Source organism: Panthera leo, chromosome C1, assembly GCF_018350215.1.
Source record: "Panthera leo isolate Ple1 chromosome C1, P.leo_Ple1_pat1.1, whole genome shotgun sequence".
NCBI lineage: Eukaryota > Metazoa > Chordata > Mammalia > Carnivora > Felidae > Panthera > Panthera leo.
The window spans coordinates 61,913,407-61,927,135 of NC_056686.1; the positions used below are offsets into that span (position 1 = coordinate 61,913,407).

At 38.4% G+C, this 13,729-nt stretch overlaps 1 protein-coding gene across 1 annotated transcript in view; it reads right to left on the reverse strand.

Annotated features, from left to right (window-relative positions):
- ERICH3 (glutamate rich 3) overlaps positions 1-13,729 on the reverse strand; it is a 104,329-nt gene that overhangs the window by 78,285 nt on the left and 12,315 nt on the right. The window contains 1 exon segment of the mRNA XM_042948614.1: positions 94-187. Within this exon segment, the coding sequence (XP_042804548.1) occupies positions 94-187 (94 nt within the window).

Genomic DNA, 13,729 nt, shown 5'->3' on the forward strand with positions numbered 1-13,729 from the left:
TCACTGATTAGCTCAAAAAGAAAACCAGAAAAGGGAGGAAATTACTGGATTTAATGAAACAAGAGGGCAGGTAGAAAGTAAACCAAATCTTACCAGCCCTGATCTTAAAAGATGCCGTCTTATCCTTGTGTTGTTAAAATATCCAGTCAGGTGTTTATCAGTAAGACTATTATATGCTGCAAGTAATCTGGAAGATAAAAATGAAACCATTAAGGTTTTATGAAGTGTTGCTTGATAACCAAGGCAATTCTTGACTTTCTCATCCCCAAACTGTGCATAATCATTCACTTGTCCAGACAGACAATCATTCATGTGTTTAATAAACAGGTTTTGAGCAATTACTGTTTTCCAGGTTTTATGATAAGAACTGGGACAGTCCTGACATTGTTTATTTTGCACACAAGTATGGAAATCAGGCATGAACAATTAAATTGGGTGTGAAAAATCCAACAACAGAAATATGCATAACTCACGGGGACACAGAGAGTTATGGACACCACCAACTCCAGTTGTCAGGAAAGCCCTCACAGAGGAAGCCTGATGGAAAACTTGGGAATTCCTTCAGAGGACTCTTCAGCCTCCTGCTTCACCCTAAATTCTAGCAACAAACTTACGTGCACCTCCTCAACATATTCATTCATGACTTCAGCATACCACGCATGGTCCCTCTACTGCCAAGGCCTTTCCCCGACCCTTTAGCTAGTGGATAAAGACCCATGATTAACAATCATCTCTTTCCAGAAAACATTCCCTGACACAAACTGGATGGACCTGCCACTCCACTCCCCCCACCCCCTGCGAAACCTTGAGTTATATTACACATGATTGGAAGGTCAGAATCGTGTGTTATTCTTGGTATCCCTATAGATATTATTTATTGTGTTCCCAAATAATGATGTGTCAATAGATGAAAACACAATTTTGCTTGAGACTTATTTTTACTGGTGTAAACTTCTAAATTTAAGGTCAGCAGCTTAGAACTCTTAACTTCCAGATAGATAGATAGATAGATAGATAGATAGACAGATATCTCCAGACAATGTCATTAATTCCACATCCAGAACTCCCCACCCTTCCCCCAAAATTCACAAATTACTTTTGATTTCTAGGATCTTTTATTTTAAGAGTTAAAAGAAAACAAATTGATTGATGTTATACTTGGGTAGATGGTCAATCCGAGCCTATAAATCAAAGTTTGAAGCTATTTTTTCTAAGTTTTAACTTATCCTCTACTGATTACTATCACCTTACAAAAGCACATACACATACATGTACATGTAGGTATATATGTTCATCCATATACGTCCATATACATAAAGGTGAATATATGTACATATATATATATATGTATACATACAGAGCGAGATGAAGACAGACAGAGGCAGAGAGAGAGAGAGAGAGAGAGAGAGAGAACACAAGTCTAAACATAACCCTAAAATAAGGCTGTCTTAAAAAAAATGTATACCCTATTACCTGCAACACAGATTACAGTGTATACATACTATGAGCAGTTGATCCTTAACTTACTTGGAGGCTAGAGCAGGGACTTATAAAATCAAGTAAATGTCATTAGTGACAATTTTATTTAGCTGCCTTAATTACATGGAGATGGTATTGGTGACCTTTTCCTTTCTCTTTTCTCCTTAATGCCCATCTTAGGAAAGTTATATACTGTCAAATGGTAAGAAAAGTTTAATTTTGTCCACAAAAGACACCGAAAGCCGTTACAAAACCCAGAAGGCAAGATGCCACACGAGGGTTGCCGACGTGTGAACAACTGTGGAAACCATTATTTCACTGGGTTTATGTAAAAAGACAACCTGAGGGCTTCAGTAATGCACATACGAAACCAGCCCCAGATAATGCTTTGAAACTATCTTTTAAATGAACTGTCTTGGAGTCCTATAGTTCATCAAAGGTTTCCTGTCTCCAAAAGGTCAACACTGTATCCCTTACCCTTTCTGAATCTCAGAATATCTTTTCAGCAACTCATTTCAGAAAGGTGAGCAGGTGTCTCTCGGTCCTAACAATCATGATTCCACAGCTCACAGATTCTTAAGATAAATCATTAGACAGATATCATATATAGTCTTTTGTCTGTTTTTCAGGCTCAAGTTTTTAAAAAAAGTCAATAGTTTTAGGATAGCTATGAGCGCTAAAACCCTGATTAAATGAAATAGGGTCAAAAAGTTAGGATAACATAAACTTTAACTTCCCTACTGACTGAAAATAACCCCCTTCTTTCCATTCAGAATTTGTTGCAATATTTAGGTCCTAAGGATAAAGCTTAGCCAGCTTTGGCACCACTTCATCTTAATTCTTCTCTCTCAGGCTCCTACGAAACGAGTTTGTGTCCACGACACCCCTCCAGTCTTACTAAAATGCCCAGTTGAGTTGAAACCTTTGAACACATCAGCTTTCTCACCTTTAGGAAAGACTGAAAATCCCTGGTTGGGATACCATTTGTAGAGCTACTCTTTCCATGACTATCATTTACAACTGGACTTGGCAGAAAAGCTGAAAAATAACTAGCTGGGTCGATCCAGGGTCAGTCATTTCTTTTTCAGCAGTACCTAATTTATTTTTTGTACTGAAACTTTAGGTTAACAAACTGATAACAAGACATTGTACTAGAGTAAACTGTATATGGATTTAGTAAAACAGCTGTTATGGACTCAATGTTTCCCCCCAAAATTTATATGTTAAAGTGCTAACCCCCAATGTGATGGTATTAAGAGGTGGGGGCTTTGGGAGGTGATATGGTCAGAGGGTAGAGCCCTCATGAATGAGATTAGTGCTCTTATAAAAGAGACACCAGAGAGCTCCCTTGTCTCTTTCCCCATGTGAGAATACAGCAAGAGAATGGCCATGTATGAACCAGGAAGCAGCTCTCAGAAGACACTGAATTTGCTGACACCTTGATCTTGGACTTTCCAGCTTCCAGAACTGTGAGAAATAAGTTTCTATTGTTTAAGGTACCAGTCTATGGTACTCTGTTAGAGCAGCCTGATGGTACTAAGATAGCAGTCAATGCAAACATTTCTCTTGTATACATATAAATGTACCCTGTCCTGACCATGAAGCCTCCTCCACAGGGAGATGGTAGTAATCCTGTGTCTCAGCCACAATCATGGTCTGTTTGATTCCTCCTGCTCTGCTTCTCTTCATTTGTGCTTGGTATGGGTTTGTAGCCTCCCTTTGCATTTACTCAACTATAAGAACTTTACTGACCTAGCCACAAATTTATATTGGTAGAGTTTTTCTAATGTTTCTGCCTTTGTCCTCACCACTCACTGCCACTGTTTCCCCAACACACACACACACCGTGTTCTTTTCTTTCTTATACTCAGCAGAGCCCTGGGCCAGATGAGGTCACCTCACCTGAACTTGGTGATTGTGTTGGTAATTGTGTTGCACTGGGAGCACTCCACTCCCTTTGTAAGTCACTCTCTGCATCTCAGGTCAAAGCTGGACTTTTGGTCACACTACCCAGTCCTGAGATCCTCCCCTGCTGCCATCCATAGGATCAACAACAGCACTGGTCACAGCAATTACCAGGCCACTGGGACTGTATCATTTAAAGTCCATGCTGTTCATACCAAGTCCCACAGCTAAATGCCCAGATCAGATTAACTCATCGGCTTCTTTATCAGATGCACAAGACTGCTTACTCACCTCCTGGTCTCTGGGTGGAGAACAACCGGCCACCTGGCTCAATGCACCAGGGAAAACAGTACCCCAGGAAACAAAGCAGCCCTGTCCCTTTCCTCCACTTCAATACACACCCCACATTCCTGTGGTGCATCGGGATTAGAGGAGCAGGCTGCTGAGACACTGGGAGTGCTGTCTCTCCAGCTGCAGCGCTTCAACACTAAACCCTCAAACCCATGCAATGTTGAACATATAAATAAGGCTCTGAAATAATAAAGTTGGGGTTTCTTATCAATCCCTCCATCTGCCCCCAAAGAGAGAATCTATCCCATAAAACCCCCAAATGAACAGACAGACACTATAATATTATTAATCACAGACATTTATTGAGCACTGACTATTTTCAGGGTATTCCATAAGGTACTAGGGATACAGAGACAGCACAGACCCTGCACCCACTGAGTTCCCAATCTAGTGGGGAAGTGTGTGTGCACATACAGAGTGTGTGCATATGTGTGTGTGCATGCACATGTGGGCATCCTTCATTTCTGCCTGTGTCATAAACTGATTCATTCACAAATAGATCGTGAGTGTTTACATGTCTCCATGTCAGATTCTGTGCCCTAAGCTGGGCAAGGAATGTAATATTCCCATCCCATGCTGCAGATTGCAAGCATCCCCACATACATAGTCTCATGTGATTTCTTTTAGGCCCCTATTATAGATCTTCCATTTTCCTAAAGTATAAAAGCTCTAAAAAAAGATTATCATTTAATGAGTCAGTCCTGGGAAAACCTAAGGTAACACTTTTTCACAGTGATAGAATTTCTTCAGGCCTCAGCACTCTTGAACCTCAACCTCCTCTCCCAGCACTGCCTGTTCCCACACTGCTTACCCTTGGTGAGAGGAACAGATGTCGTGGTTAAGACTCAGTTCCAGTTCAAGCCTGGCTTCACCATCACTGGCTCCATAACTGAGAGCCAGTGACCTAACTATGCCTGGATTGTTCCACCTTCCACAAAACACTAAAACATGAACACAACTCAGCCAAGTTCCTTGACACTTTCTAACAAGGATCACCTTCCCTCCAGTTTCCAATAACATGTTCCTCATTTCCATCTGAGACCTCATCAGAATGGCCTTTACTCTCTGTTTCTACCAACATTTCTACCAACATTCTGTACATGATTATTTATGTATTCTCTGAGAAGTAAACTTTCTCTTCAGCTCTCTTTTCTTTCTGAGCCCTGACCAGAATCACAAGAAAATCCCTTCACAAGAAGATATTGGCAAACCAAATATCTGATAAGGGGTTAATATCCAAAATATATAAGGAGCTCATTACAACTCAGTAGCAAATCACCATCATCATCATCACCATCCAAATAAAAATGAGCAGAAGACCTGAATAGACATTTCCCCCCCAAAAAGCATACACACGGCCAACAGGTATATGAAGGGATGTTCAACTAATCATCAGGGAGGTGGAAATCAAAACCACAATAAGATACCACCTCACATCTGTTAAGATGGCTATTATCAAAAAGGTAGGACATGAGTGTTGGTGAGGATGAGGAGAAAAGCGAACACTTGTGCACTGGTGGTGGGAGTATAAATTGGTGCAGCCACTGTAGAAAACAGTATGGAGGTTTCTCAAAAAATTAAAAATAGAATTCCTTATGATTCAGCAATCCCACTTCTGGGAATACATCCAAAAGAAATGAAATCATGATCTTGAAGAGGTATCTGCACCCCATGTTCACTGCAGCATTATTCATAATAGCCAAGGCATGGAAATACTCTAAGTGCCCATCAATGGAAAAATGGATAAAGAAAATGTGATATATTTGCATTGTAAATGTGATGCCATTTGAAATAACATGGATGCATCTTTAGGGCATTATACTAAGTTAAATATGTCAGAGAAATATAAACACTGTATGATCTCATTTGTATGTGGATTTTTTCCTCAATTTTAAAAATTTAATAGGCTGGAGAGCCTGGGTGGCTTAGTCGGTTAAGTATCCAACTTTGGCTCAGGTCATGACCTTGTGGTTTGTGAGTTCCAGCCCCATGTCAGGCACTGTGCTGACAGCTCAGAGCCTGGAGTCTGCTTCGGATTTTGTGTCTCCCTCTCTCTCTGCCCCTGCCCCACTTGCACTCTGTCTCTTTTTCTCCCTCAAAAATAAATAAACATTAAAAAAATTAGGAAAAAAAGATCTAATAGACACAGAGAGTAGAATGATGGTTGTCAGGGATTGAGGGTGGGAGAAATGAAGAAATGTTGGTGAAACGGTACAAATTTTCAGTTAGAAGATGAGTAAACTCTGGGGATCTAATGTACAATACAGCATGGTGACTATAGTTAACGGTATCATATTATATAGTTGGAAGTTGCTAAGAAAGGAGATCTTAAATGTTCTCACCACACCAAAAAAAAAAAAAAAAAAAAAGTAATTATGTGAGGTGACCGATGTGCTAACTAACCTTACTAAGGTAATCATTTTTCAATATATACATTTGTCAAATCATCATGTTGCACACCTTAAACTTACACAATGCTATATGCCAATTATAGCTCAAGAAAGCTGGGAAAAAAAAGTTTTTGCACCTTAAAACTTTTCCAGTCTCTACCCATTACCAGTTCCAAACCTGCTTCCACATTTTTAGGTATGTGTTATAGCAGCATTCCACTCCTTGGTACCAATTCCTGTCTTAGTCTGTTCAAGCACTGTCACAAAATGGACTAGGTGGCTTAAACAACAGACACTTAGTTTTCACAATACTGGGAGCTGGAAGTCTGAGATCAGCGTGCCAGCATGGTCAGATTTCTTGGTGAGAGCCCTCTTCCTGGTTGACAAACAGCCATCTTCTCTTTGTACTCTGCACAGTGCAGATAGAAAGGCAAGCTCTCTCTCATCTCTTCTTATAAGGGCACGAATTCCATCATGAGGGCTCCATCCTCATGACCTATCTCTCAAAAGCACCAGCTCCAAATATCATCACACTGGGGTTGTGGTTTCAACATATGAATTTGAGCCTTAGGTTAAGTCACTTGTTGAAGATCATATAACCTAAAACCTGTTCCTGACAATATTTGTCAGATCACAGTGAAACGCCACTCACAAGGGCTTGCTCAGGTAGGGACCAGAATGCTAAGTATGATGACAGAAAAATAAGAATCATGAAATATTCACAGAAAAATGTAATTCCATAAATTCCCCAGTATAGAAATAGAAAAATTTTAATGAAAATTCTTATAGACAAAAATTAACAAATACATAACTTTCCTTTATAAATGGCCATATCCTTAGCATAAAAGAGATGTACCAAAATCTTTAAATTATCTTATTCTTTAATATATATTTCTGTAATTTGCTTTACGATGCAAATTTCTCTAGCAAACTTGTTCAGAGAGAATATAAAGAATAATTTTGACACAACCAGTTTTATTTAGCTCAAATTGTGACCTCGCCCATCTGAAATAATGAAGCTTATACTAATTTATTATTGCTGTTGTACCAAAGTACATTAGTAGCTTAAATAACACAAATTTATTATCGTATACTTCTAGAGGTCAGAAGTTCAAAATGGGTCTCACTAGACTAAATTCAAGGTGTCATCACATTTGCATTCCTTCTGGAGACTCTAAGGGAGGATCTTTTCCACATTCCAGAGGCTCCCTACATTTCCTGGCTCCTGGCCCCCTTCCATTGCCAAAGCCAGCAATGGCCGGTCAAGTCTGCACCATCACTGAGTGGAGCTCTATCTCACAAACTGGGAGATATGACCTGAGCCAAAATCAAGACTTGGACGCTCAAACAACTGAACCACCCAGGCGCCCAAGGTTCTGGCTTTTCTGCCTCCCTCTTGCCTATGCAGATACACTTGTGATTACTTACAAAAGTCTACCCACATTAATCTAGAATGATCTTTTTATTTTAGGGTCAGCTGATTGGCAACCTTAATTCCATGTGGAAACTTTACTCCCCCTTGCCACATAAATTAATATGTGCACACGTTCTGATGACTAAGACGTTGACTTTTTTGGGGGGCCATTATTCTGCCTATCATGTGCCTTTTCCTATATTCCAGATGCCAGGGAGCAGAAACACTGGCTGTTGAATGTTATGGCAATTAGGCTACAACACATATTTTCCAATGACCATGTTCAATCGTGTCAGTGATCCTCACTTTCAAAAAGGACACTTCCCAGATGGAAGAAGGCAGTTCTTGGAAACACACCAGGAGGAATAAAATAAACGGGAGCCTAAACTTTGATGTGCCAAATGTGAACACTAAGGCAAAAGAACAAGAGGTATACTGTGGGACAAATATATTCAAACAGTATCTTTTTCTTAAAAAAAATTTTTTTTTAACATTTATGTCTTTTTGAGAGACAGAGACAGAGCATGAGCGGGGGAGGGGCAGAGAGAGGAGACACAATCTGAAGCAGGCTCCAGGCTCTGAGCAAGCTGTCAGCACAGAGCATGATTTGGGGCTCCAATCCACAAAGAGTGAGATCATGACCTGAGCATGACCTGGCTCAACCAACTGAGCCACCCAGGTGCCCCCATATATTTTTCTTGTAAGGATAACAATATAGAGATAACTTCTTTAGGTGAATCTAATATGTGAAATGACAGATTAGCCCATAGGATATAATTGTAGTCACGTCAAACACTAATTAACCAGCATTTAACATATCTCATTAAATTCAAATAATTATTATATGAAACATTAAGAAAGAAGAAAATGTTGCCAATTACACCGCAGCATGCCACTGACGTAAGCACAAATGATTTTAGTAATGTTAAAATGTGAAAAAATAATCTTAGCATTGATGACATAGGTTACTATACATGCTTGATTACTGCACATATATAGATATATCTGAGGAAGAGGAAAAGAAGACATATATAAGAATATGGCAGGGTTGCCACCATTAGAAGCCTCAAATTGAGGTTAGAGGATTTTACACATAAAATAATCAAAAAGCATACAAAAGTATATTTTAAAAGTAGTAACTGTGGAGTATTGGAGCTGACTCATACTGGATCTAATGAGATAATTGTTAAAATTTTCATGAGTTTTGCAAGCCATTTTTAGCTTGAAATTGGCCATTGTGGGAATAGTTACACCACAGAAATTAACAGACACTATATAAATCAAGGTTCTTTTTCTTTCTGAAAAGCCAGTTTACCAGCACACCACTAACTAAATTTCAAAAGTAAGTGGCAAGATATATCATGGGAGCTATTAAATAAAACGATTCATTATATGAGTCAACATATAGAAGTATGCCTTACATAGTATTATCCAGAAATTCATCTTCTATATGCAATATTTGACCAAAGGGGCTTATATACCTGTTCAGCCATTTCCTATCCCCAACAAAAAGAGCATGAGGACTCTGGAAAACACATTGACATTTGTCAGTGGCATTTCAATCAAGAAATTTTATGCAAGATATCTCTTTACATTGCCACAAATGGAAAGGTTCAACTCACCTACCAGTCTGGAAAAACTGATTACATCATTTTATGCTCAACAAAATCAAATGAGACTTAGGTGAATGAGCACGGTTTTATTACTAAAGATGATCAAGATGTGCTTTGCATCTACAAATCTGCAATTTGTAGAGTCTGATAGTGTTCAAAGAGGGCCTACCTTCACTTGATCTTAGCCAAAAGGCCGAGAAGTGATGGGGAGGGCCTACCTTAAGTCTCCACTGGCAAGATAGGGTTCTAAGCAATGACAACCAGATAAAATGTTTCTGCAACTCACTTATCAAGTCTTTGTATTGGGAAAGCAAGTTAAACAAATCATAGAATATTGTGGTTTGATTGGCATTATGTTACAATTCACAAGCAATGGAGCTCCATCTCCTGACCCAAATAGATTTCTCACTGTCCATTAAGAAGACTTGTAAGAATCCCCAGAATTTCAGCTCTGTGAGGAAACTCATCATACTCAAGCCAACAAACCAAGACTCAGATTTTGAATCTCAGTAAGATTCTTAGCAAAGAAGTAAATAAAATCTAGATGGGAACAACTTCCCCAAATAAAATCTCTGAAAACAGCACCAATAACCAGAAAACTAAAGAAAAATTAAACTACATAGCTTCCAATCACTGAACACTGCATGTCTGTCATTTAAGAGTGAAAAAATTTAAGAAATACGTGACCAGACACTTAAACTCTTAACAGATGCAATGATTTTCCTGTAGTTATTTAAGGCAAATAAATCTATATCAAATACTTCAGCCCAAAGTAAATTTGATGAGATAAAAAAAAGGATGAGATTTGGGGCTAGAAGGCTTGAGGTCAAATTCTAATTCTGCCCTTTATAGGATGCATGACCCTGGAGAATTCAATCTTCTCCCTTTTGCAATTATCACCATGAAGTCAAACGCTGTGACTGCTTCCTGAAGTGGATGATCTAAGTTTACTGGTCTGGAAACGTATTTACCTGGAGCCACAGGATTATTTATAGAAATGACCACATGAGGTCTAGTCAACTCTCTCATTTTATATTCAGGATACTGAGGTTATATTTATAAAAGTAGGCATAACTCATCAGTAAACTCAGATCAAAGGACTCAAAAAGAAGATGCCTGAATGTCACAGAAATTCTCATAGAATTCTACCTGTCCCTTTCCTAGGGTCCTTGTCTCCCTACCTTACACCAGAATTTCTTTCATCATGTTTGAGCACTCCTTTTATTTATTTTTTATATTTAAATCTATTTATATTAATTTTGAGAGAGAGAGAGGATGAGCAGGATAGAGGCAGAGAGAGAGGAAAGACAGAATCTCAAGCAGGTTCTGCACTGTCAAGGCATAGCCTGAGACTGGGCTCAAACTCATGAACTGCGAGATCATGACCTGAGCCAAAATCAAGAATTGGACGCTTAACTGACTGAGACACCCCTGATCACTCCTTTTAGATTCATGTAAGATTCCTCCCTGTATCCCTCTTGCAGATTGTACTGTGATGCCATGTCTACAGTAAACACTCTGCCAATTTTTGTGGAATAAATGAATAAATAGTTAATGGAAACAAAATCAATTGGCCAAATTCCTTGACATAGATCCTTTCAAAAAATCCATGTGTAAGGATCATAACCCCTCTTTTGCTTCAGGATAATAACTGAAAAGAGTTTATACCAAAAGAGATTCAAAAGCTTGCTTTGCCTAGATTGGCTTTTTTAAAATTCAGAATGCACAGTGTGGATGATCATGCCAACAATATGTTTTGTTGTTTTGTTTTTGTCAAATAAGTGCTTTTGCAGTGTAATACAAAATTGCATTGAAAGAAAAGTTCCTAGGGAGGTAGGACAAAAAAACAAAACAAAACAGAACAAAAATCTTTTGAGGAAACTTGAAGAAAGACCAATACAGAAGAGTAATTGACAGAAGGGTCAATTATTTTCCAACACTTTATAAGAAAAGTCTTTGCCAACTAAAATTAGACCATGAGTCTCTGCTGCCTGCCACTTTGTAGAGGGTGATTGAACTACTATTATACTAATGATTTTATATTACATTCTTCATTCCTTTTATTTGCATCCAAACCTGCCAGATCTCTGCAATTATGCTAAATATTGATTTACAATTTCTCTCAGCTTATTCCAACGATGCAGACAGATGAGAACCACAACATTATTTTATTTATAGCCTTAATATGATGGTTTGAAGTGACTAGTAAAACCAAAACTACTCCAACTGTGCTGACCACTGGTGGGATAGTTTTGCAATGTTCACAGATGAGGCAGTAAGAAAACAGCATGTGGGAAGTCAGTAGGCCTGGGCCTCCCTGAGGTCGACAGTTCCCAAAAGATGAAGTTTGAGCCTCTAAGCTCTTCTCTGGAGACTTAAGAATTTTGCTTCTTTGAACAGGAAAAAAAATTGTGGCCACTTAAAAAATATGCATTAATAAAAAAAATAGTATGCAAACCAAGGGAGATAATGAAGTTGTTTGGAGAAAAGATGATGGGGGGGTGGGGAGTTCTAGAAATCAGTAACTTTCATCACTAGTATTTATTGATCATTTAATTTTTTTGTAGTGCACACAGTAAACACTCTATATAACATGAGTTATATATTTTAATTCTCAAAGCAATCCTGCAAATTACTATTATCTGCCTTTTTCACAAAGAGTAAACTAAGGTATAGAGTGCTTAGATAAGTAGCTTACATCTAGTTAAAGACAAATCCACAGTTCAAATAAAGGGCTGTTCTGCTTTAACCACTACACTGAACTATGTTCTACAAGGTATGATCAATAGTCCTGAAGAGCTCAGCCTGAAGAAGAAAAAGCATATGGGGGCCAGATAAGTGAACAGTTGATCTGTGAAAGATGCTAAGAAGGCAGGATCATCTAAAACCACGAGTGAAAGTACAGCGAGGGCTGTCTGGCTCAATAAAAGGAAAATTGTTTAAAAGTCAAAGGAATGACCTATAAGATATCACACCCAACAAGCCTGGGACTGGACAGTTTTGTAACAGCAGTGAGGGTTTTAAGCGGGGAAATAGCATGACTAGATTATTCTAAGTCTCCTTTTAATACTAAAGTCTTTCTGCTGTGTCTTGAGGACGCATAGTATGGTAGTTGAGAGTTTCACTTCTCAAGTCCAATTCCCTGAGGTTGAACCTTAACCATTTAACTATCTCAACTATTCAGTAGATTAGCAATGAGGGGCAAGGTAATTAACTTCCCTGTGCCTTATACCTTCCTCTGAAAATGGAAATAATAGTAGTGCTACTTTAGAAAGTCATTTGGTGCATTGAGTGAATTAATACTAAAAAATTATCAAATTACCAACCACATACTAAATGCTCAATGGATTTTGGAAGTTATCAATGAGTTGATGTACTTTAAGAATTAATTGCTAAAGACTTAAGGATGTGTTAACTAATCTTATTGTAGTAATCATTTCATAATATATACATATATAAAATCATCATTTTGTACACTTTAAGTTTGCATAGTGTTATTTGTCAATTACATCTCAGTAAAGCTGGAAAAATAAAAATGAGAAAAAAACAAAAAAGACTTAAGCAACATACGTTGTGGGGTTTTTTTTAAGATTTTCTTTTTTAAATGTATTTATTTTGAGCAGGGGTGGGGGGCAGAGACAGAGGGGGGAGAGAATGCCCTCTCTCATGTGGCTTGATCCTATGAACTGTGAGATCATGATGGACACTTAACAGACTGAGCCACCTGGGTGCCCCTTAAGCAACATATATTTTGTACAAATATCAAAATAAATACATAATAGCTGCCACTCACTGAGTCTCTAATATGTGTCAATATTCCCGCAAGGAAGGTAATTATAAGCCCCAATTTTTGAAAGAGGAAAGTGAAGCACAGGGAAATTAACTTTTCTAAGTCCATGTAAGGCACGACTGAGATTCAAATCTATGTCTCTCTGACCCCCAAAATATTCCTCTTTCTACTATAGCATACTTAATCTCATATTTTTAAATGAAACACTGATTTTCCTTTTGGAATGTCATCCCTTTTCATTTAAGAGAACACAAACAATAAGATGATTTTCAGACAGTTCTAATCTTTTAGACACTTTAATCACTTGTTTGTGCCTCCTTTGAAATGCTCTAACCTTCTGTTCACACTCTCCCAACAGTTTCTAAGTTTCCTTGGGCCTTATCTCCCGGCGTCCTTCTTGAGCCACCCTGCTCCTTGAAATAGGACTTTGGGATCTGGTTCATGCCCCATGCTCTTGCATTTGGCCCTGATACTTCAGGCTTTCCTTTTTTTTTCTTCTGTGGGCTAATTTCTTCACCAAGGACTGGAACCTCAATAACCCACTTCATAGACTACAGCCTGAGGTCAGCCTCACTCACTCCTTAAGCCCACTTTCTATTCTGGAAGGTTCTAGCCTGGGCCAAAGCTCTAAGTCTCAAGTTTGACAGAGAAGAAAGAAGAATTTGTAGGAAAGAAGAACTTAACAGTGCTAACCTCATATAAATCCCTATGAATTATGATAAAATAGTCATTTGCTAGTAGTTTGAGAGAGAGATTCCAGGTGACTGATTTCAAGGGGAAGAAATAT